The sequence below is a fragment of the Dromiciops gliroides genome, chromosome 5 (assembly GCF_019393635.1).
Source record: "Dromiciops gliroides isolate mDroGli1 chromosome 5, mDroGli1.pri, whole genome shotgun sequence".
NCBI classification, from domain to species: Eukaryota; Metazoa; Chordata; class Mammalia; order Microbiotheria; family Microbiotheriidae; genus Dromiciops; species Dromiciops gliroides.
In genome coordinates this window covers 172,124,949-172,149,282 of record NC_057865.1, presented here as the reverse complement: position 1 = coordinate 172,149,282, position 24,334 = coordinate 172,124,949, and the positions used below count along the sequence as shown (strand labels likewise).

General features: G+C 37.8%; 1 protein-coding gene across 2 annotated transcripts in view; it reads left to right on the top strand.

The window, feature by feature from the left end:
• ITIH2 (inter-alpha-trypsin inhibitor heavy chain 2) overlaps positions 1–24,334 on the top strand; it is a 54,400-nt gene that overhangs the window by 17,342 nt on the left and 12,724 nt on the right. For both annotated transcript variants that reach the window (XM_043968378.1, XM_043968379.1), the window contains exons 9-17: positions 81–209; positions 2,846–2,962; positions 5,322–5,490; positions 6,591–6,716; positions 9,204–9,385; positions 11,910–12,095; positions 14,900–15,039; positions 18,692–18,864; positions 21,300–21,437. In XM_043968378.1, the coding sequence (XP_043824313.1) occupies positions 81–209; positions 2,846–2,962; positions 5,322–5,490; positions 6,591–6,716; positions 9,204–9,385; positions 11,910–12,095; positions 14,900–15,039; positions 18,692–18,864; positions 21,300–21,437 (1,360 nt within the window). The remainder of the gene's footprint in view (positions 1–80; positions 210–2,845; positions 2,963–5,321; positions 5,491–6,590; positions 6,717–9,203; positions 9,386–11,909; positions 12,096–14,899; positions 15,040–18,691; positions 18,865–21,299; positions 21,438–24,334) is intronic.

The following is a 24,334-nucleotide window of genomic DNA, read 5'->3' as shown; positions in this document are numbered from 1 at the left end:
AGTGGGTAAAAGATGACTAGAAAGATAGGAAGAGGCCAGGTTATGAAGGACTTTACATTTATGTTGCTGTTCTTTTCTAGGCACATGTTTCCTTTAAACCAACAGTAGCTCAACAAAGAAAATGTCCCAGCTGTTCTGAGACTGCAGTAGATGGACAGTTAGTCGTCAAGTATGATGTGACTAGAGAAAAGAAAGCTGGTGAACTTGAAGTAAGTATATAACAGCTCTTTCTTGGGAAGTCTCTAGAAACACCAAGACCTTTCACACAATGGAAAAATACCATGGACTTGGTGGCCTAAAATTCCATTTCAAAGAATTGCCATGTCCACAGACTTTAGAGAAAGGTCTAGAATTGCATTTCTCTATTTTGGTTCCTAAACAAGATTTTTGCTGATGTGGATTCTGAAGGAAATACAATAGAGACAGAAGGTAAGAGCTGAGGATAAGAAGTGATAACTAGGACAATATAAAGACAAAGTAACCAGGGTGTGGAACATAATATAAAGATCAAATCATGTAACAAAATTGAAAAATGATAATTCATCAGATCCAATTCAGTTGAATAAAGAATTATTTACTTAATTCTAATACATGCATATACTCACTGTTTATTAAGCACTAGGGATGGTAGAAAAAGCAGGGTACCAGCTCTCATGGAGTTCACATTATCTAGGAGGGAGACATAAATCAGGATAATACATAATACATGATAACTGCAGGAAGGAATCACAGAATCTCATAGTTTGAGAGTTGTAAGGGAACTCAGCAGCCATTTAGTCCAATACTTACTTGAAAGGAATCCCCACTAGGACATTCCCAACAAGTGATTGTCCAGCCTCTGGTTGAAAATTTCCAAAGAGGAAGGACCCCATCACCTCTCAAGGCATACCTTTCCTTTTTTGATGCCTCTTTTTGTTAGGATTTTTCCCCTGACAATCAAGCTGAAATTTGTTTCTTGGAAATATTTGCTCATTGCTTTTGGTTATGCCCTATGGAGCCAAACAAAAATAATCAATTCCTTCATCCATGTGACATCCTTGCAAATGCTTGAAGACAGCAATCATGCTTGCCCTTCATTCCCCAGCTAAATTTACCCAGTTATTTCAACTGATCTTTATAGATCTCCATCCTGATTGCCTTTCTCTGGACATTCTTATCAATGTCCTTCTTAAACTGTGACCCCACCCCATAATTAAACACATTACTCCATATGCTGCTTTTTGGGGGGAGGCATTCAGGGTTAAATCATTTGTCCACAGTCACACAGCTAGCAGTAGTCTTGGGCCAGATTTGAACTCAGATCCTCCTGATTCCAGGGTCTATGCTCTATCCACTGCACCACCTAGCTGCTTCCATATGCTGTTTAATGAAGTCAGAGTACAACGTGAATATCTCCTGCCTATTCCTGCAAGCTGCATTCCTCTTAATGCAGCTCAAGATTGCATTAGCTTTTTTTGGGCTGCCGCATCTGATTGCTGGCTCCTATTGAGCTTGCAGTCCACTAAAACCCCTGGATTTTTTTTTCATAATTGCTGTCTAGACATACCTACTTCATTTTATAGTGGTAAAGTTGACTTTGTATCCAAATGCAAGATTGTACGTTTGTCCTTATTGAATTTCATCTTATTAGGTTCAGTCCAATGCTCTGGACTGTCAAGTTCCTTTTGAATCCAGCTTCTATCATCCAATGTGGGGGGGGGGGGTGACCTCTTACTGATAGCCTCTCAATCAAGATGGAAAATGTGTGAAGCTTTAGATGGGAAAAGTCATTACTGACAATGGGGATCAGGAGAAGTTTCATGAAGGAGGTAGCTTCTGACTTGAGCTTTAAAGAATGGTCAAGAATTCATTATGAGGAGTAGGGACTTAATGAATCTTTGTTGCATAGAATGGAATGGAATGGAATGGAATGGAATGGAATGGAATGGAATGGAATGGAACGGAACGGAATGGAATGGAATGGAATGGAATGGAATGGAATGGAATGGAATGGAATGGAATGGAATGGAATGGAATGGAATGGAACGGAATCTGACGAACTCATTCTAAAATGGAATTGATGGCCTTTGCAATTAGGAGGTCACTGTTGACTTTTGAGAAAAAGGTTTCAGAAAAGTGATGGGATGGGTGACATATTCACAAAATAACACTTCATAGATAATGTTTAGAATTTCCCAAAGAGTCTTTTGAGTAGCAAGAGGCTTAATGTGGAAGAAGTGGCATGGCTACTCTGGAGGTTGCTTGTGAAAATGTGAAATTTGGTTAACTAAAGGATTTTTTTTTCTTTTTTACTAGGGTAAGTCATAATAGAAAAGGCTCCTTGGGTATTAGATCAAAACAGAATGGCTAGTGCCTATCATAAAGGAGATTTATATTAAATCTAAAGCAGTAAAGATTATGATAAGTATGTAATATATTAACATTTTAAGTAATACTTCAGAGAATTGCTGAGAAGATTAATGAGTAATGGTCCATTTCTCCCAATATGTCCATTTCCTATACATAAGCTTTTTTTAATTTCAAAAGGAAGCAATAAACATTTATCTGAAAAACAGAATACAATGAAATTATGCAGATTTTATCTTTATAGAGTGATCAGACCGACATAAAAACTCAAGATTATTTCTCTTTCTATTATTTTTTAAATTTATGACTCCTTAAGAAAAAACAACCCATTGGCCTTTGACCAAAACACAACAGAACTTGGGAGTAAATTATTCCTAAGGAGTATGGCTTTTCCTTCTAAAGACTGTTTCATGCTGAACTGAGTGTTTCAGAATTGTCAATATGATCATTATTTATCCCTGAAAACAGACCTAGTGACTAGAACTGCATTCTATTACAGGTTTTCAACGGTTATTTTGTCCATTTCTTTGCTCCTGAAAACTTGGATCCAATTCCTAAAAACATCCTTTTTGTCATTGATGTCAGCGGATCAATGTGGGGAATTAAAATGAAACAAGTGAGTATGTTATAGGTAATGACTACAAGGCCAATCATGGATGTAATGGGCAAGGAGATTATCTCTCCCCTTCTTTGCTCCATCTCCACAAGGACTACCTTACACACACACACACACACACACACACACACACAGAGTCATGCAAAATGGCTATTGGACACTGAGATTCAATCATTGTGAATATGCGAATGTGCAAATCCTGTTCCTTGAAGAACTTTGTTTTCTTGGGATTATATGCTTCCATAGAACATTTCTTTTGCAACAAAGCCAATCTTCAAATAATTCTCCTCATCTAAAATATTTTTTGCTCTTCACTAATCCATGCCCATATTTTCCTAAGTTCAAAATTTATCTTTTCCAAAATATTGTCCCAAAACAACTGGACAAATGGCCATCCAATCTCTGCTTGATGACTTTAAGTGATGGGGAACTCATTTCCCAAAGCAATTGATTCCAGTTTTGGATACATCATATTGTTAGGAAGTTTTTCCTTGCAACAAGTCTACTATGACAAAGTTTAAAATGCTATATAAATTCCAATTATTATTATTATGAGTACTGTTATGGGGGAAATGGGTGGGGGTTTGGGGTAGGGGTCCTTAGGAATTTCTCTTTAAAGTGGTTAATGCACTGGCCCTGGATTCAGGAGTACCTGAGTTCAAATATGATCTCAGACACTTGACACTTACTAGCTGTGTGACCCTGGGCAAGTCACTTAACCCCCATTGCCCTGCCAAAAAAATAAATAAATAAATAAATAAAAACAAACAAAAAAGAATTTCACCCTCTTGTACACAAATCCAATTAGAATAAAATAATAGTTTATTTAGGGGCTAGGGAAGGGAAACCAAGAGAGAAATCCTTGGACTTCTTCTCATGGGGAGAAGGCATGGCACAGAGGCATGGCTCTCTGAGACACCTATCTCCTCCTCAAGCAGTAAACAGGCAGAAACTTTTATAGAGGACCAATGGTGGTCCAATGAAGGGTTCATCTGACTGTGGAAAGTTCCCTTATTGGTGGAGGACCATCCCCAACTTGTGATGACTGGGGGAAGTTGGGTGAGGGGCAGCTCCAGATCTTTCAAGCCATCTCTCTCCCCCTCAGGCCACAAAGGCAGCAGCCACACCTAATCTTATCTCCCCAAGGGGTGGGGGAGACTGGAATGAAGGGTGGTGGTCCTGGAGCTAACTCAATCCAGATCTGGTAACACTTATCTCTTTAGGTGTGTCTGTCCTTTGGTTTAAGTTTCTCAAGGAGAAGTTTCTTTAATTTACCCCAGAAAACTTCTGAGGTACCCAGGCCTATTCAAATGAGGTACCTGGCCCATAACACTACCTTTTACAAAGTAATTTACATATATTATTTCATTTGAGTTTCCATTCCAAACCTATGAGCCAAGTAATACAAATATTTTCCCTATTTTACGAAAGAGAAAATGAAGACTCAGCATGGATATATAATTTCCTTAAGGTCACTTTGCAGATTAGCAGTAAAACTGGCATAAGATCATAGGTCTTCTGTCTCCAGATCTAGGGCACTTTCTCTTATATTGCCTCTCAGATTGAAATTTAATTGTAGAGGGGCAGCTAGGTGGCACAGTGGATAGAGCACCGGCCCTGGAGTCAGGAGTTCCTGAGTTCAAATCCAGCCTCAGACACTTAACACTTACTAGCTGTGTGACCCTGGGCAAGTCAATTAACCCCAATTGCCCTGTCCCCCAAAAAGGGGGAGGGATTTAACTGTAGAGAGGAAAAAACATATATACCAGAAACAACCAGAGAATAATTATTTAACAATATGAACAAGTGCAAACTGACAATGTGTAAAAATTGCAAAGAACAAAATTTAGACTTGTTGCCAACTTCATTTATTTATTTGTCAATTTATTGTTCATCTAATCAAATGCTTAAGACTAAGCTTGGCAAAAAAGATGGCTATCCCCAGAAGTAGTTTACAATCTCACAGGATCACAGATTTACTGCAGGAAGGGATTTTAAAGGTCATGTTGTCCAACCCCCTTATTTTACAAGGAACCTAAAGCCTACAGAGGTCCAGTGACTTGCCTGAGGTCACATAGGAGAATCTGAGCCAAGATTTGAACTCAGATCCTTTAATTCCCAATTCTGTATTCTTTTTATTGTATCATACTGCCTACATAGAGAGATAAGTTGCACACAGATGAAACAGTTAAAAAGCAATACCACAGTGAGCAGTATGTAAAATAATTACTCAGAGAAAAGAGAGATATTATTTGGAGTTGGCATAAAAGGCTTCCCAAAGGACAGGCAGAAATGGATTCAGTGTCACCCAGGTTTTTTACTTATATGATAGAAATTTCTCACTCCTATTTTTTAATAGACTGTTGAAGCAATGAAAACCATATTGGATGACCTAAGAGCTGAAGACCAATTCTCAGTGGTGGATTTCAACCACAATGTCAGAAGTTGGAGAGATGATTTAGTTCTAGCCACTAATGCACAGGTTGCTGATGCCAAAAAGTACATTGAGAAGATCCAGCCCAATGGGGGTATGTAGGTTTGACCAAATGCCCAGTGAGAAATACCAACAAAGTACAATTCCAGAGGCTTTAGAGGGCATTTTGAACATTCTACATATACTTTATTCCAACACACTTCTTTTATCTACAGTCAGTGCCTCATTTTATATTTAAACAGTGGAGTTTACTAAGGCAGTTCATGACTTTCTTGAATGGATGAAATCCGCCAGTTTGCTAAAATGTTTAATGAATGCAATATTTTCTCAGAAAGAAAATGTATGTATGTATGTGTGTGTGTGTGTGTGTATGTATGTATATGTGGGTGTGTGTGTAAGAAAGAGTAGCCCAGAGAGTTAAAGAACAGAGACATTGAAATGTAATGAGATCTTCAGAAGCAAAATAGACATTCCCCACCTTAGGAAAGGGCTGAGGCTTGAAAACCTCAAATGCATATCCTCTTTATATTAACAACTATCCTTTAGTCCTCCTCCAACCCCTTCACCTTTGGCTGAAGTCTCACAGGGGTGGCGGAGAGAGGGAGGGACTAAATCTTCTATGTATATAGTATAACAGATGAAATTGCAATCTATTGCTACTTATCCTACATGAAAAATGTTACTACTCTCAGAAAGTTAAAAATTGTAGAAGCTGATTGTTTCAGACCTGAATTTCATGTTTGTTTAAAGTTTTCACCACGTTCACCTATTTTCACTACTACCATCCATATTTTTATTCCTCTCAAAGGCCCTTTGAAGCCATTACATATTAATCTGAACTAAAGGCTTACATAATTGCTAGTAAGAGTGGGGAGAGGGGACAAGGAAGAAATCATTGAGTTCTCTGATTTAGGGTACTTTAAATGGTAAAATGGGGCCCAGAAAGGGCTACTACAACTCTAAAGCAATGGGGAAACACAAAGAAGTGGAGAATTCTCTCCTCAAGTAGAAATTTGCCCAGCTTCTGAAACCGGTGAGGGGGAGGGGGCACTTGGGAAGCAAACAGATAACAGATATGATTTGAACAATGGATAAATTATTCATAAATAACCACAAAAGAAAGCTAGAATCAACAGTGTGATTGTTTTTGAAGGAGGAAAGAGTATGCAACTAAGCAGAATTGTTTTTTAACAGGCACAAACATTAACGAAGCTCTCCTGAGAGCAATTTTTATTTTGAATGAAGCCAACAACCTAGGAATGTTGGACCCCAACTCAGTCTCTTTGATCATTTTGGTTTCTGATGGAGATCCGACAGTAGGTAAGCCCCGCTGGGAGCTCTGTGATTATAGATGTTTTCACTGATTGTCATATCAAACTTTCTAGAACAAGTGATGGGCTAGAACTGGGAGATCTGATAGCATTTGCACGTTTTAGGCTAGTACTGTTCAATTCAACATTTATTAAATCTACTTTGCTGTGGAGCTTTTAATAAATGTGATGTGGGGGGCAGCTAGGTGGCACAGTAGATAAAGCACCAGCCCTGGATTAAGGAGTACCTGAGTTCAAGTCCAGCCACAGACACTTGACATTTACTAGCTGTGTGACCCTGGGCAAGTCACTTAACCCCCATTGCCCACCCAAAAAAAAAATGTGATGTGAGTTGGATTTAGGGTCAAATTGATTGTGAGTCATCCCAAAAAAATGACAAGACTCGATGACTCAGTTTCCCAAGTTTTATTGCAATACTGTGAGTGAACACAGACAGGGACAGCATCATGGATGTGTCTCTCGAATAGGGAAAGCAGAGACAGTTATATTTATAGTATGGATAAATTGATTATCAGTCTCATTATAATAATCTCCACCTTAGGGAAGTACAGGAGAGGACTTATCCTAATTTGGAGTTCATGGGGGCTTGAGTCAACCCCTAAGGCAGGTACCTTTTTCCATGGAGGTGTGTTTTGGGGTTTACATATCATAAGGTGAATCTGGGGACAAATTTGGCCTTTTCTGCACATGTCACCTTTTCATTCCCATGCCTAGTTTCAAAATATTTTCATTTATCAGTTAGAATTTCTATGCCCTGTCTGTGTATCATTGTTATAGTTTTTTGTTGGGTTTTTTTGTGTGTGTGAGGCAATTGGGGTTAAGTGACTTGCCCAGAGTCACACAGCTAGTGTCAAGTGTCTGAGGCCGAATTTGAACTCAGGTCCCTGACTCCAGGGCCAGTGCTCTATCCACTGCGCCACCTAGCTGCCCCCCATTGTTATAGTTAAGCGCTCTAGGACCTGCCTCTTTATGTTCTTGTTATGAGTGCGTAACAAGAACCTAGGCCCTGACTTGTATTAATGAAGACTCAAGTCTTAAGTTATCTGTTAACTGGGGTATGAATCCTTCTTAGAGCTCAGATCTAAATTAGAGCTTGGGTCTTAGGTTTTTGTTAACCCCTTTTTTGCCTCCTTAATGAGGCATAGTGGCTAGAGAGTGAGACTTGAAGCCAGGAAGAATTAAGTTCAAATCCTCCTGCTGATGCAGCCTGGATCCCTGACCCTGAGGAAATCACTAGGTGTCCTAGGCAACCCTCTAAGAGTATAAATTGCAAATAAGGAGCCAACCTGCATTATTGGATGGAGTTGCTTCATCTGCTGAGTACAGGACACTGGGCTTTGAGACTTTGGGACAAGAAGAGAGTTGTTTCATGTATATGTCTTATCTCACCACTATAAAGTTGTCTCACTAATGAATGATAAGCACTTCATGGCCTCATATTTATAATACCATACTGACAACATAAAAGTGTAAATAAGGTGAAGGGTTGTTGTTATTCAGTCATTTCACTCTTCATTTAAGGTTTTCTTGGCAAAGGTAACTAGAGTAGCTTGCCATTTCCTTCTCCAGCTCATTTTACAGATGAGGAAACTGAGGCAAACAGAATTGTGGCTTGCCCAGGGTCACACAACTAGTAAGTGTCTGAGGCCAGATTTGAATTTAGGAAGGTGAGTCTTCCTGACTCCAGGCCTGGCACTCTATCCAATGTGCCACCTAGCTATTCTGGGCTGAAATTAGGAGAGGAATTTAAAACCCTACCAGGAGTCTTAGATCAGGAAATCAGAAATTCTCTATTTCTAGACTTAAAGCTTCTAAATGACATTGTCAAGGTCACTTACCTACAAAATAAGTTTACCACTTCTACTTACCACACTGCTGAGATGAAGAGTAAAAAATTGTAACAATAATTCAATAACAATGGAAGTCATGGAGAAAATAATAGAAAATATTTCATTGTGAACAGAACTAGGAGAATAATTTATACAATAACAACATTTAGAGAAAAACAAATTTGAAAGACTTTAGAACTCTAATGAATGCAGCGATAACCCATGAGTCCAAAAGAATAAAGATGAAATATGCCAATCACCTTCTGACAGAAAGATAATGAACTTAAGATGCAGAAAGAGTCATTCTTTTTCAATTATGGCTAATTTAGACATTTGTTTTGCCAGAAAATGTAGATATGTATTGAGGGATTTATGTGAAGGGTTTCTTTTTATTTTGTTCTTTAATTTGCTCAGTTATAAGAAATAGTGGGAAGGACAGATAAATTTTTCTTAAACTTGTTATTTAAAAAAGAAAAAACTGTTAAAAATGATAATATGAAAAATAATACATTTCATTATCATGATATAAAAATGAGTAATTGCAATGTTTTTGGTTTCAATTTGTCATTTACATTTCTTTCAAACAAAATTTGTGACTCAATAAGGCTGTTTCATCTCTCCTTCCTCTCTCACACCCTCAATTTCAGGAGAGCTAAAATTGTCCAACATCCAAAAGAATGTCAAGGAAAGCATGAAAGATAACATCTCCCTGTTCAGTCTGGGGATAGGTTTTGATGTTGACTATGACTTCTTGGAGAGACTGTCTCAAGAAAACCATGGAGTTGCTCAAAGGATATATGGAAACCAGGATACTTCTTTACAGCTCAAGGTGCCCCGTGTCCCCATTTTCTTTCTTCACTAATTGTGTCCTCTGAAGAAGAAACAAGCCATGCCCAATAGAAGAGAATCAGAGGGGGCAGCCAGGTGGCACAGTGGATAGAGCACAGACCCTGAACTCAGGAGGACCTGAGTTCAAATCTTACCTCAGACACTTAACACTTATTAGCTGTGTGACCCTGGGGAAGTCACTTAATCCCAATTGCCTCACACACACACACACACACAAAAAGAAGAGAATCAGAGGAAACTCTTGATACGCCATACTTTCTGTCAAATTCATGAAATCTAAAATAACAATAGATCATATATATAGCACTTTATACATAAAGTTCAGAAAGCACTTTGCATATATTGCTTTATTTGTCTCCTACAACAACCCTGTAATTTAGGTGCTCTTGTTAGCCCCATTTTACAGGTGAGGAATGAGAGGAGGACCACAGGATTACACAGCTAGTAAATATCAGGGCAGGATTTGAACTCAGGTTTTCCTGACTCCAAGCCAAGTAGTACTCTATCCACCATGCCATCTAATGACCTCAAGTCTAGAAATCAAGGGCTTCCAAAACACTGACTCAAGATTCATAGAAGGGTTTTCAATTCTTTTCCTCCCTTCACCCCACTTACTACACTGGTGGCATGATATGATGAATAGGAAGCCAAAAAGTACTTACCATTCACTAGTGGTGAGACAAGATACACCCATGAAACTACTGTTGCCATACTGCTGTCACAAAGCCCAGGATCCTGTCCTCCCCAGGCAATAACTGCCTTAGATGCCAGGTGAATATCAGATGTGTTGCAAGAGACAGAATTTTATCTTTTCTCATTACTTCCATCCTGCAGCAAAACGAGGCCACTAACAACTGTACCACTACTCTACCCTCATTTAGTCTTCTTCATGCAGAGACTCAAGTTCTGCACTTTCTGATTCAGTTTCTCCCATTCTCCTGCAAACCATCCTGAGACCGAAATTACTCTCCCCAACCCACTAAACTCTCCCTCAGTCTTACTGAAATTTACAACCCTATCACAAACACTTCCTCTCCCTCTGTGCTCCCTGGTCAATCTCTCAGTTTCCAAATCCAACAACGCCAGGCTAAGGCTGTTCCCTGCTGCTCCTAAGCAGCCCAGAAGAACTGGAGGAACCTGTAGCTCCTGGTACACTCCTGTATCTCTCTCTCTCTTCCTCTCCCAGTAACATGTCAGGTTCCTAAAATAAGTGCAGAAGGAAAGCATCTAGTTGAAAGAAAAAAAAAAAGGAACCCAAGGAACCCTTTAAGAAGTGAAAGTACTGCTCCTTGCTACTCTGCCCTTTGCATCATCCATCCCAAGCCAAGAGAGGAGAATTAACCTGCCACTTGTGTAACTTCAGGCAAGTTGCTCAATACCCCTAGTTCTCAGCTTTTTGGCTGTAAAATGGGAGTGTTGGACTAATGGGCCTCTGAGGTCCCTTACAGTTCTAGATCTACGATTCCAAGTCCATGATTCTCACTCAAAGGTCATGGCATTATTCAGGTCAATACAAAAGACATGAAACTACCATTTGTAGTCTTTTAAGCATAAAAGACCAAGTTCCTTGTTTATCTTGGAATAATACTTTTTGGAGATTACTACAAAGATTAGATTGATCAGCAAAACAACAACAACAACAAAATACCTTTCCCTGGGAATGCTCTAAATTATTTTTCATTTTGGGAAAAATAAAATGTACCCGTTTGGGGAAGTCCCCCCCACCACCACCCAGATGACTTTCCTTTTGTACATACTAGCAGATCAATGAGTTTCCTGCCCTTGGTTCAATAGAGCCAATATTGAAATGGTAAATAGGAAATACAGATCGCATCTAGTCTTTATCCTTGACTCTGAAGTATGTTCCTTGGTAAGTCTCATAGCCTCCCTTCCTTTAGCCTAGTTTTAGCATCTGACATAAGACCTTGTCCACAAGAATAGGAACTGGACCGGTGATTTCATCAGTTAGGGAAAATCCAGGTGAGGAAACTCCCTTCATAAATGCAGATCAGCCCCTTCTCTAAAACTTAGAGTACTAGAGAGTCACCTAGAGCACTGAGAGCTTAAGTAATTTGACCAAGGTCATAGCCAGTATGTGTCAGAGGTAGAACAGGACTTGTTATGTGAAGAATATTACTGAGAAATAGATCAACCAATTTAAGGTTGCCATCATATCACTTGGTGTTATGAATAAACTAAGTTATTTTATTATTTCATCCATTGCTCCTGGAAGTTATGAAGACCTCGAACTCAAATCTTCCTGGCTTTGACTGAGCTACTGTGCCAAGCAGCTTCTCATAGTAAACTATAGAGGATTAATAAATATTATATGCATTTCTTTATACCCTACCCATGTCACAGAGATAGATGTAGTGGAGATGCTGTGGGAATGTAAATAAGGTGATATTGACTTAAAAGTCCTTAGAAAATCTACTATAGACATATAGACTGATATGAAAGTAATGATTTTTCTTTCTTTCTTTTTTTCTTTTTTTAATTTGCAGCAATTCTACAACCAGGTCTCTACACCGTTGCTACGAAATGTTCAGTTTAACTATCCCCAGGAGTATGTGACAGATGTTACTCAGAACAGTTTCCATAACTATTTTGGAGGCTCGGAAATAGTGGTGGCAGGAAAAGTTGAACCTGATAAGTTGGACCATGTGGAAAGTATCATCACAGCTACATCGGTATGTTTTCTTTACTATAATGCTGTAGGTTTTTGTTGGGATCTCAAATTTCCTTCAAGACTCAGTTTAAGTCCCACCTTCTATGTGTGACCTTTCCTGATTTCCCTATCTACTAGTGTCCTCCCCTCACAATACTGCTTTTACATATGTTTATAGATGTCCATGTTGTCTCCTCAGATAGAACATAATTGAGGAAAGTGGCTGTCTCCCTTTTCTCTGTGTATCTCCAGTAATCTGGCATAGTGCCTGACAAATAGTAGACACTCAATAGATGCTTGTTGATTGATTGATTGATTGATACCCTTCCCCATCCAGAATTGAAGAAAGGAGCAAGAGTATACATAACTGGGGCAGCTAGGTGACGCAGTGGATAGAGCACCGGCCCTGCAGTCAGGAGTACCTGAGTTCAAATCCGGCCTCAGACACTTAACACTTACTAGCTGTGTGACCCTGGGCAAGTCACTTAACCCCAACTGCCTCACTAAAAACAAAAACAAAACAAAACAAAAAAGAGTATACATAACTCTTCCCAATCATAACTAATATCATTCCTTCCATGAAACACCAATCCCAACATCTGAAAAAATATCATATAAGTATTGCTTTTGCCAAGTTTTTCACCTGAACTACAGAAAAACATGGTCAGCTTTAGTCAACAAAAGGGTATCCTTCTACATTTTAAAGACCTTTAGCATATGTTATTAGAAAAGCTCCTTAGGAAAGGGAAGAAAAACTGAAGTATTAATAAAACCTTCCAGTTATCTTCATAACTTCCAGGAGCAATGGGTAAAATAATTTAGCTCATTCATAATACCAAGAGATATGATGACACCTTAAAGTGACTAATCTATTTCCCAATAATATTTCTCACATAACAATGTTAAAGTAACAGACATTGATACTAAGAAAAAGGTATATAGATACAACAGCATATGTGACATTGGCTGCATATTGCAATATGGTATCTGCTATTACTTTTTTGTTTTGCGGTTGTTTTGGGGTTGTTGGGTTTTTTTTTTGTTGGTGGTGGTGGGTTTTGTTTGTTTGTTTGGTTGGTTTTTTGCAGGGCAATGAGGGTTAAGTGATTTTCCCAGGGTCACACAGCTAGTAAGTGTCAAGTGTCTGAAGCTGGATTTGAACTCAGGTCCTCCTGAATCTAGGGCCAGTACCTTATCCACTGCACCACCTAGTTGCCCCCCTGCTATTACTTATTAACCAATTACTTCTTAACCAACTTTAACGACCTTTTTTTTTGTCAATTCATGTGTATAAACGTTGTCAGAGCCCTGTGTTTTATACACATTACCTGAGGTTTAATCTGTGATGTAGGCATTTTTTAAAAATTTGTCTTGTTTAAAGTTAAATCAGTGAAACCACAGAGCTAAAGACAGAAAGATATTTTGTCACCATATAAAAATTTATTCCAATAAAGGGTGAAGGGGCACTTTACCCTGGAGTGATGACTCAGAATGGATGTGATAGCTGCCCTCAGGTATTTGAAAGACTGTCATATAGAAGAGGAATTAGGCTTCTTCAGTTTATCCCCAGCAGGTAAAACCAAAAGCAATGGGTGAGCATTGCCAAGGAGCAAATTTAGGCTTGAAATAAAAAAAAAACTTCCTAACAATTAAAATTGTCCAAAAAAGGTGAATGGGTTGTTTCAGAAAATGGTAGGCTTATTCTTATCGAAGGACTTCACACGGAGACTGTATTTCCAGTTGTCAGGTGTCATGGTAGAAATACATTCCTTTTGATCGTAGTTTGGACTAGTCATTGAGGCCTCTTCCCACTCTCAAATTCTGTACTCAATAGGAATATTGATTAAGCATACCCTAATTGGGTCACCACGGGAGAGCTCTACACTAATAAAAGCATATTCATTAATAAAGGACATGGCAGGACTGAACACCCTATCCAATCCTAATAGAGAAATATACTTCTTTTAAGATAAACTTGACTAACTTACACTTGAAATTGCAGTGTCTGATGAAGTTTTACTATTCAGAGGTTACTTCCTTGAACAGTGCTTTGTCTATAAGGTAATTATCTAAATTAGCAAGTGCTACATAGTTTTGGGGCTATTTAGACAGAGATAGAAGTAGTAGTGTTGTAATAGATGGAAAGCTGATCTCTGAGTCAGGACTGTCTGAACTCCGGTCCTGCCTCTGACATATGTACAAACTGTGTTACCCTGGAAAAGTGATTTAACCTCTCACTTCCCCCAGGCAATTCTCTAAGTCTCTAAGTTGCAGATAGTAATTGATCACTGCTGCTAGAGGGAGTTTCCTCCCCAGGAATCCTGACTCTCACTGAAATGACAGGTCTGGGCCAATGGGCCTATACTGCCATGTGATGCCTCTGGGAAGAATCGAAAGCCCAAAACTGGTACTCAAAATTTAAGGAAGTTTGCAAAATTAACATATACTGATCCAGCATTTTCACTTTTGGTAGTATTCCTAAACCTTAATGCGGTGGGAGGCAATTGTTTGATTCTATTTGCTCCCTTTAAAGCTTTCCCTTAAAAAGAACATTACAGGGACAGCTAGGTGGAGCAGTGGATAAAGCACTGGCCTTGGATTCAGGAGGACCTGAGTTCAAATCCGGCATCAGACACTTGACACTTAATAGCTGTGTGACCCTGGGCAAGTCACTTAACTCCCATTGACCCACAAAAAAAAAAAAACCAACAACAACAATACTGCTACCGATGCCACCCATAGTGACTCTGCACCCTGTAGATACCAAAATGTCAACTCATGGATCCACTCCTCAGACTTATTTCGATTGAACTTTTTATCCTTCAGGCCAATGCACAGTTAGTAATGGACACTCTGGCACAAATGGATGACTTGGAAGCCTTCTTGTCAAAGGACAAGCATGCAGACCCTGATTTCACTAGGAAATTGTGGGCTTATCTAACCATAAACCAACTTCTAGCTGAAAGGTAAGCCCGAAAGAGCATCTCTTAAAGAAATGACTATTTTCTTAGGGTTTTGTCTTGATATACAAATCAGAAATTTTCAGTAATTCCCAAGGAAAATAAGGTACACAGGAGAATTGCAAATTGGTATCACATGGTTTGAACGAGTATTTCCCCAGCATCTGACACAGTGTGTGGCACATAATAGGAGTTTAATAAATGCTTGGGGATGGTTGAAATTTCACTCTAAACTACTACTAAGTTGGATTTGTTCTTGAATAACATTTATAAAACACTTTACAGTTTACAAAGTACATTCTTTAAAATGACTCTCTGAGGCAGGTAGTATAAATTTCATTGTCTCCCTTTTACAAATTAGTAAACTAAGGCTTGTTGAAGCTAAGTGTTCTATCTATGGTCAAACAGAAGAGTCAAAGTAGGCATTTGAACCCAAATCATCAGACTTTACATCCAGTATTTTTTCCCACTATATCATACTGAATACATTACTGTCCTGAAAAATTTAGGATTCTGATATCAGAAAATTATAAATCAAGATTGGCAAGGTATCCAGTGTTCACCTAGTCTGCTACCCAGCCTTCATTTTGAGCTACACCAATACTCTCCAATCCATACATATGGGCATCTGCCATAGTCTTGGAAAATACCAGGGAAGGAGATTCCACAAACCCCTTTGTTATACTATTTCATTGTCTTATAGCTCTTCCCATTCACTTGGGTTTGAATTATATTTCTATTAATAGCTTTTGTTTTTACATCACCTTAACTTCTGAAAACATCCCCACCTACTTTCCTAACCAGCAAGCCATCCCTTGCAATGAGGATATTTTTTAAAAGAGGGGAAAATTTTTGAAAAACCCAACAATTAATATATGTTTCACAGTGTACATAGAATTCCATACCTACAGTCCTCCACCTTTGCAAAGACGGGAAAGACATACATTTTCTCAACTGGTAGGTAGTAATAAAATTGCCATATTCAGAATTCTGTCAAAAGCAATAACCACTCTAGACTTCAAAAGTTTCCTCAGATTATTGTATCAATTTTGTTTCCAGCTCCTTACTACAATAAAATGAGCTGCTCTAAGTATTCTTGCACATATGGGTCCTTTCACTCTGTCCTTGTGCTCCCTGCGATGTGCCTAATAGGAGTACTTATGGATCAAGGAGTTTATACAGATTAATAACTTTTTAGATTGTCAAAATTATATTCCATAGCAACTGAAGCAGTTCACAAACCCAACAATAGTATATTGCCATATCTGCACCTCCATGCTGCCTCTAGTTTCTCTTTTTCTCTTGTCATCTTTGTCAATCTGATGGGTATGAAATGAAAACTTGGGGGGGTGGTAATTTGCATTTCTCTTATTAGTTATTTGGAGCATTTTTCCATATGTGTGTTGATAATTTGCCTCCCTTTGAGAAATCCCTGTTCATCTCTTTTGACCACTTATCTACAGAGGTACGGTTCTTCTTTATATTTGTACCAATTCTTTATTTCGGATATTCAAACTTTATCAGAAATTGCTGCAAAGATTTTTCCCCATTAATTATCTCCCTTCTAGTTCTAAGTATGTTTATTCTGTTCATGCAAAAAAAAAACTTTCAATTTTATATAATCTAAACTATCCATTATATTATTTATAATTGCCTCTGCCCTTTGTTGAGGTAAGAATTCTTTCCCTAACCATATCTATGAAAGGACTCTCCATTCCTTCTCCTCTGATTTTATATGACCTTTTATAATTAGGTCTTGTATCCATTTGCAATTTATTATGGTATACTGTGTATTTTTTAACTACACCTAATTTCTTCCAGACTATTTTCCAGTTTTTCTAGCAGTTTTTGTCAAAAATGGAGTCATTTGATTTATCAAGCACTATGTTGCTGTGTTTGCTTCTGGGTCTTGTTCTCTCATCTACTTCACCAATCAAATGTTCTGTTTTGTTTAAAAAACAAACAAACAGTAAAGCACTCAGTACAGTGCCTGGCACATAGTAAGTAGCATACAAATGTTAGCTGTTATTATCATTATTATTAATAATTAATTATGATCATCATCAAGCAGATTTGATGGCATTTACTTTAAATTATGTCATTTAAGATCCAATAATGGCTGGCTTCCCTATTACTTTTTTTTTCATGGTTTTCCTTGAGAATCTTGACCTTTCACTCATCTGGATGGATTGTGTTATTATTTGTCTAGTTCTTAAAAGTAATGCCTTGATTGTTGGATTGGTATGGCATTCAACCTATAAATTTATATTGTATACATTTGTTTCTAAATGTTGTCATTATCAGTAGTCAAAGTGAAAAGTGAAAAGTGAAAGTGAGTTAGTACATAGGAAATAACTCAGGCAAATTAGGGGTATGGTTGTTTCTTCGCTAAAGCACTGTAGAGTGACTGTGATGGAAGTAAGGTTATGAACCATAGACTTTGTCTCCTTGATGAAATCAAGGTGAAGAATACTCATCCCCTTTTATAAAGGCAAAATGAACTGACTCAAGATTCATTAAAAAAAAAACCCACAACCCAACAGATTGGCAAAGATGACACAAAATATCAAAAGTCAATGTTGTAAGGGTTGTGGAATGATAAGCACACAAATACATTGTTGTGGAGTTGTGAGATGGTACAACCATTTGGAAAGCAATTTGTAGTTATGCAAATAAGGTAACTAAAATGTCCATATCCTCCATTACTGAGCTTATACTACAAGGATACTGTTGATAAAAAGAAAATCCCCATATAAAGCAAAATATTTATAGCAGCACTTTTTGTGATAGCAAAAAATTGGAAACAAAGTAGATGCCCATTGATTAGGGAATAGTTAAACAAATTGTATTACAAGAATGTAATGAAATAATACTGTCAGAAATTATGTATGTGATGTATACAGAGAAGCATGAAAAGATCTGCATGAACTGATTACAAAGCAAAGTATGCAAAAACAAGAAAACATTATATAAAATAACTACAAATATTGTAAATAGAAGAATCACCAAACACCAAAAAAAATCAAAAATGAATATGACAAAATTATAAAGAACAAGCAGGACTCAAAGAAATATTAGATGTTCCTAAACCATTCCTTTGAGAGTGTGGGAGGTCCACAGTTGTTATACATTGTACATGTTTTGGAGCTTTTTCAAAGTATTGTCCAGTTGTGCTGATTGTTCTCTTCTTTTAAAAAATGCTACTTGTTATATGGAATGACTTGGAGAGAGAAGAGGAAGGATTGTGGGGATAACTGTGATGATGTAAAAAACAGAAGACATCAATTAAATATTTTTTCTTTTTTTTTTTGCAAGGCAATGAGGGTTAAGTGACTTGCCCAAGGTCACACAGCCAGTAAGTGTCAAGTGTCTGAGACTGGATTTGAACTCAGGTCCCCCTGAATCCAGGGCCAGTGCTTTATCCACTGTGCCACCTAGCTGCCCCCTAAATCTTATTTTTCTAATAAAGTTTAACCAATTAATTTGTAACAAGTATAGAATTTTGCCTACCTTGATGCAGCATTGTATATCATAACAGCAATCAACTGGGCATTTCCCCACAAATGTAAGAGTCAACTTGGGTCCAAAATAAGTCTCTAATTCAGTCTGAACTGTTTTAGTGATGGTTTGTTTGGGTTCTCCTCCTGCCCCAATATAGGAGTCTGGCTGTCACAAACCTTGACAAAAAGAAAATAACAAGAACCATCCTGCAGATGTCTTTGGACCACCATGTTGTAAGTCCACTCACTGCCATGCTGATTGAAAGTGCTGATGGGGATGAGAGGATGCTGGCAGACTCTCCAATGGACCAACGAAGACCTTGCTGTCAGGGTCAGTGTTTCCACTTAGTTCAAAGGCATAGGGACTATCTCTTTGGCCCTGGATCAAAGGCTAAACCACCCTGTGTCACTTCAAGGCCCAGCCCTACTGTTGCAGTTTTTGACCTATGTCAATGGGTACTTTAGCTGTTCAATGTGGTGCACTTTGGAAGAGTCACTCTATTATTGGTCTCTTTTTTCCCTTTCTTAGTGATTGACTCCTGTAAAATGTATTTGAGAAACATCTGCACATATCACAGTAAATGTTGTCTATATTTTCAGTCTTGTTAATACTAGATGGCAGGTTAACACTAGTAATTTGTTATTTAAGAATAGATCTTGTGATAGTCAGTCAATAAATACTTATTGAGTACCTACAATGCATCAGGCACTGTTTTAAATACTAGGAACACAAAGAAAGTCAATAGACAGTCCCTCCTCTCAAGGACTCATAGTCTAATGGGGAAGACAACATGCAAACAAATAGGTGTAAACAAGATATATACAGTGTAAATCTGAAATAACCAACTGAAGAAAGTCACTAAAATTAAGGGAGATTGGAAAAGGCTTCCTGTAGAAGGTGGGATTTTAGCTGGGATTCGAAGGAAGCCAGGAAGAAGAAGAAAATTACTAGTAGGGGGACAGACTGAGAAAATGCCTAGAGTCAGGAATTTCTTGTTCTACAAACAGTAACAAGGTGAGCATCACTTGATCACTGGATGTGTCAGGGTTGGGAGGATAAAGTGCAAGAAGACTATACCTTTGCCACCACTCTCTCCAAAGCAATTATTCTCATTTCCTTGATGACCAAAGGATTTGAGATTGATCAAGCCCTTGGAAAAGAGGAGAATGATTTCATATTTTATAATGGGAACATCTCTCTTCAGTAGGGCAACCTACTTGGAAAACCAAATCAAGATGAGAAGATTGCTAGATAAGGATATGGGATCAGAATTAGGAAAATATATACAGAGCTAGAAATGACCAACTGGCTGACCTGAGCACTCTTCCTCACTCATTATTGAGACACTTCCTTTTTGTGCTTAGGGTAGCTGATAATATCTTTTATCAATATCTCCTAGCTTCTATTCCTGATTAATTTATTTAAATTAATTAGATGAATAAATTAAATTAATCAAGGAATGGGGAATCTTCTTTTACTACAACCACCAAGCCTAAAGTTCTAGATTCTGAAAAACCTACAAATTTGTCCTGATTTCAGTTCTACTGCAAATGTAGGGCTACCTAGTACCAAATAAACAGTTGGAAGTAAGTATGCTGTGTTCTCTTTACCATGTGCCTCTCTCTTCTCTATTTATGAATTCTCTTTAGTCATCTCATATATATATATATATTCCTTTCCAATATATACATTCCTTTCATATATACATACATAAATATATACATGAAAGGAATTTCATCAAACTTGCCTCCCTAGTTTTATGCCAGACTTTTCATACCAATGGTGATTTGTGAGAGAAAATAATCACTGATTTTTCAAGGAGTTACAAAGGTCACCCTTAGGACACCTAGGTGGCACAGCAGATAGAACACCAGGCCTGGAGTCAGGAAGACCCAAGTTCAAATTTGGCCTCAGACACTTACTAGCTATGTGATCCTAGGCAAGTCACTCAACCCTGTTTGCCTCAGTTTCCTCATCTGTAAAATGAGCTGGAGAAGGAAATGACAAACCTCTCCATATCTTTGCCAAGAAAACCCCAGGGGCAGCTAGGTGGCACAGTGGATAGAGTACCGGCCCTGGAGTCAGGAGTACCTGAGTTCAAATCCGGCCTCAGACACTTAACACTTACTAGCTGTGTGACCCTGGGCAAGTCACTTAACCCCAATTGCCTCACCAAAAAAAAAAAGAAAGAAAGAAAAGAAAACCCCAAATAGGGTCATGAAGAGTTGGACCTAACTGAAATGACTAAACCAACAACCACAAAGATCACCATTATATGATTGCTAGTTGAGGTTCTAGTTCTGAGGGGCATGCCAACTCCTAATAGCAACAGCTGCTAGAAGAACCTATGCACCATCCTAGGAAGGTGATACAAATAGTTAAGAATGCACAGTCGGATAACTGGATATAATCTTTGCTAAGATCCGGCAATGAAACATCTTTTTTGAATTGTAGAATCATAGGATCTTAAAGCTACAAGTTAGATCATTTGGTCTAACAATTTCATATTATAAGTAAATAACTACTACTAATAATGTCCTAACAATGTCAATAACTTTAAAAATACTACAGTAGCTGGCATGCATGGACATAATTGAAAAGGGGAAGAAATAAATACAGTGCAAAAATGAAAGGGGGCTATAGGAAAAGGATACTGCAAATTGAATAGAACAGATTTTTAATATTATTTATTTATAAATAATTACAATTGTGTGTGCCTGGTGTGTGTTACCTGATAATGAGAATCCATTTTCCTATTTACACAGGTACCTTATTATCGAATGGCAAGAAGGCTACTCAAAGTTCAATCCCGTCTTGGGCCAAACCTACACCAACAATGGGTCCGATGAGTGTGAAGCAAGCTCAAGTGCTTGTAGCAACTCCTCCTCCTCATGTAATGAGAGGTAAAAGATCTTTGCCCCTTCTCTTCACATCCCAGATCTTATTTCAAAGTGCTATGCCTCAAGCCAAGATCCATATTCCAGAGAACTAGAAGATTTTTCAAATTCAGCATGGCTGCCTTTGAGAAATTGCTACACTTAGCTCAAAGATCAAGGGGTGAGGCAGCTAGATGGATCCAACCTCAGACACAACACTAACTAGCTGTGTGACCCTGGGCAAGTCGCTTAACCCCCATTGCCTCACTAAAAAAAAAAAAAAAGATCAAGGGGTAATAAGTTTTTCTGATCTGAAGATAATTCAACTTCAACAGACTACAACATACATTAAGTATCTACTATGTGCAGATGAATCTAATAGGCAGTAGGAGAAATATAAAAATTAAATAAATTAGAGCCTTACTGAATCTCTCAAGAAACTGACAATCTAGAAGGGGGATACAACACATACACAAAAAACTGTAATACAAAATAATATCTATGTACATAGAGAAGTATTAACAAAGCTCCCAAGTAGAAAAGATCATTACAGATTGAAGGACAAAGAAGGTTTCATAGAACATACAGCATTTGAATTGGGCTTTAAATAATGGACAAGATTTCAATAGAACTAGATGGGGAGAAGAAGAACATTCCAGATATTAGGTGATAGATGAGTAAAAGGGGAAGGGATATAAGCATTTATATAGTGCCTATTATGTGCCAAACAAGTTCTCATTTCTTTGAGATTTTGTGCTATTCCTGTGCTTTTGACTAGAAGAATGCTGAGGAAGTGTGTTACAGCAAAAGCTGGTTGAAGCAAACGTGAAAAAAAAAAATTTAAGACCATAGATGGGTGAAATGAATATGAAAATGCCACCCAGAATATCACAGAATCTCAGGGTTAGAAGGGAACTCAGAAATGATACCACCAAGGATACAATCTGCAAGATCCCTAACACATATTCATCTACCCCAGGAAGTCTTCAAGATAGTCCATTCACAGGAGTTTGGGAAGAAAATATGAGAACTTCCATTCATTTATTTCTTTTGAAAAATAAGAAAGAAATTAAGCTTTACTAATTAATATAGAGATGGACTAAATGCCTTCAACTGTCCACATGTCACAGAAGGTGTCCTGAGGGAAGAGTAGGCATTTCACATAGATGAAGGTTTGACAATAGTAACCTTACTGTTGTTCACTTTACTATGTTGTGATATTTACAATTTATATGTGCCCAGTTTAGTGGATTTGCAAATTATAATATTTTAAACTAAATTAATCCTCACAAAATTGGTAAGTGGTTTAAAAAGATTCCTACAAAATGAAAAACATTTATTAAGCACTTATTATTTGGCAAGCATTGTGCTAAGTACTGGCATGAAGACAACATTAATAATCTGATTACTTAGGGACAAGAAAATGAGAGAACTGACACTTTTCTGTTTCTAGCATGAGGTTTTTTTTTCCTCCAGCCACATGAAGAGGTAAAAGCAATAACAATATAAGTATGTGTCCAAAAAATTGAAAACTATCAAGAAGGTTATTTGCAATATAGATTCACATTGACTATCATCAAGGAAGAATCTTGCCCTAAACGTATATTATACCTTGAGACATTAGTCAATATGAGTATGAAGCCACCATGATTAGCAAGATAATAAAAAACCATTTTTATGCAAAAACAATGTTACCTATATAAACCTTCACATCCACACATTTTAAAATTTTGTAAGCAGTGGACAGCTAGGTGGCACAGTGGATAAAGCACCAGCCCTGGACTGGCCTCAGACACTTGATACTTACTAGCTGTGTGACCCTGGGCAAGTCCTTAATCCTAATTGCCTCAGCAAAAAAAGAAAAGAAAAGAAAAAAATTGTAAGCAGAATTTTCTAACCTGTTTGAAAATCTTTCAAATGAAGTTTCAATGTGTTTTGAAACTATTTATTAAAAAACATGAAAATTCAACATTTTGCAGTTTCCAACAACTCCAGATTACTATCCAGGAATTCACATTCCATGTTTACTAGCCAAATTTCAATGAAAGTCTTTGCAACATTGGTGAGTAGGACTGAAAAGAAAAATAAGGATCATGATTTAATAAGTATTGCCTATAATGCACCTCTTCCATTTAGATTTACATATCTTGGTGAGCAATCTTCAGCTATGATAGCCATTAAAGCTAAGTATTGAAATGCACTGAACTTAGAACCACACTTTTGAATCTATTACCAAGAATTTTCAAAATAACGATAATACACATTTGTGGAAGACTGCACCCCAGGTTTATGTAGGGGATGTTTTGTATCTAATGTTTTTACCGTACCATTTTAGCATTGACCTTTGCTACCAGATAGCTGTATCTATTGACATCACTAATGGGAAACACACCAGTGGATGTTTATTGAGGCTTAGGATTAATATTGCAAACCTACAGGGTCTAGAACCTTAGAATCCAAAGTAGCAGCTGTCCTCTGTGGACCCATACTGGGAGTGTGAATATGAGAGTGAGAAAGAGGCTGTGCTACCCTGGACTCTCCTTCTAACATGGCCCAGTAGATGGAGTTGGGAAGACCTGAGTTCAAACATGATCTCAGATACTTAGAAGCTGTGTGATCCTGGGCAAGACATTTAACCTCTGTTTGCCTCAGTTTACTCATCTCTATAATGGGGATAGTAATAGCACCTACCTCTCAGAGTTCTTGTGAGAATCAAGTGAGATAGTTACTATAAAGTAGTTAGCACAGTGCCTGGTACATACTGAGCAGCAGATAAATGTTAGCTATTATTATTGTTGTTGTTGTTATAAGTTCTCTATCAAGAATTTTGCGATTTCCATAGACTCGGTGGGTTTTCAGTTCTCTTGCTAACACTCTCCCCAGTCTATTCTGTTTCAGCTAAAACAAGGAAGAAATTTCCTAGA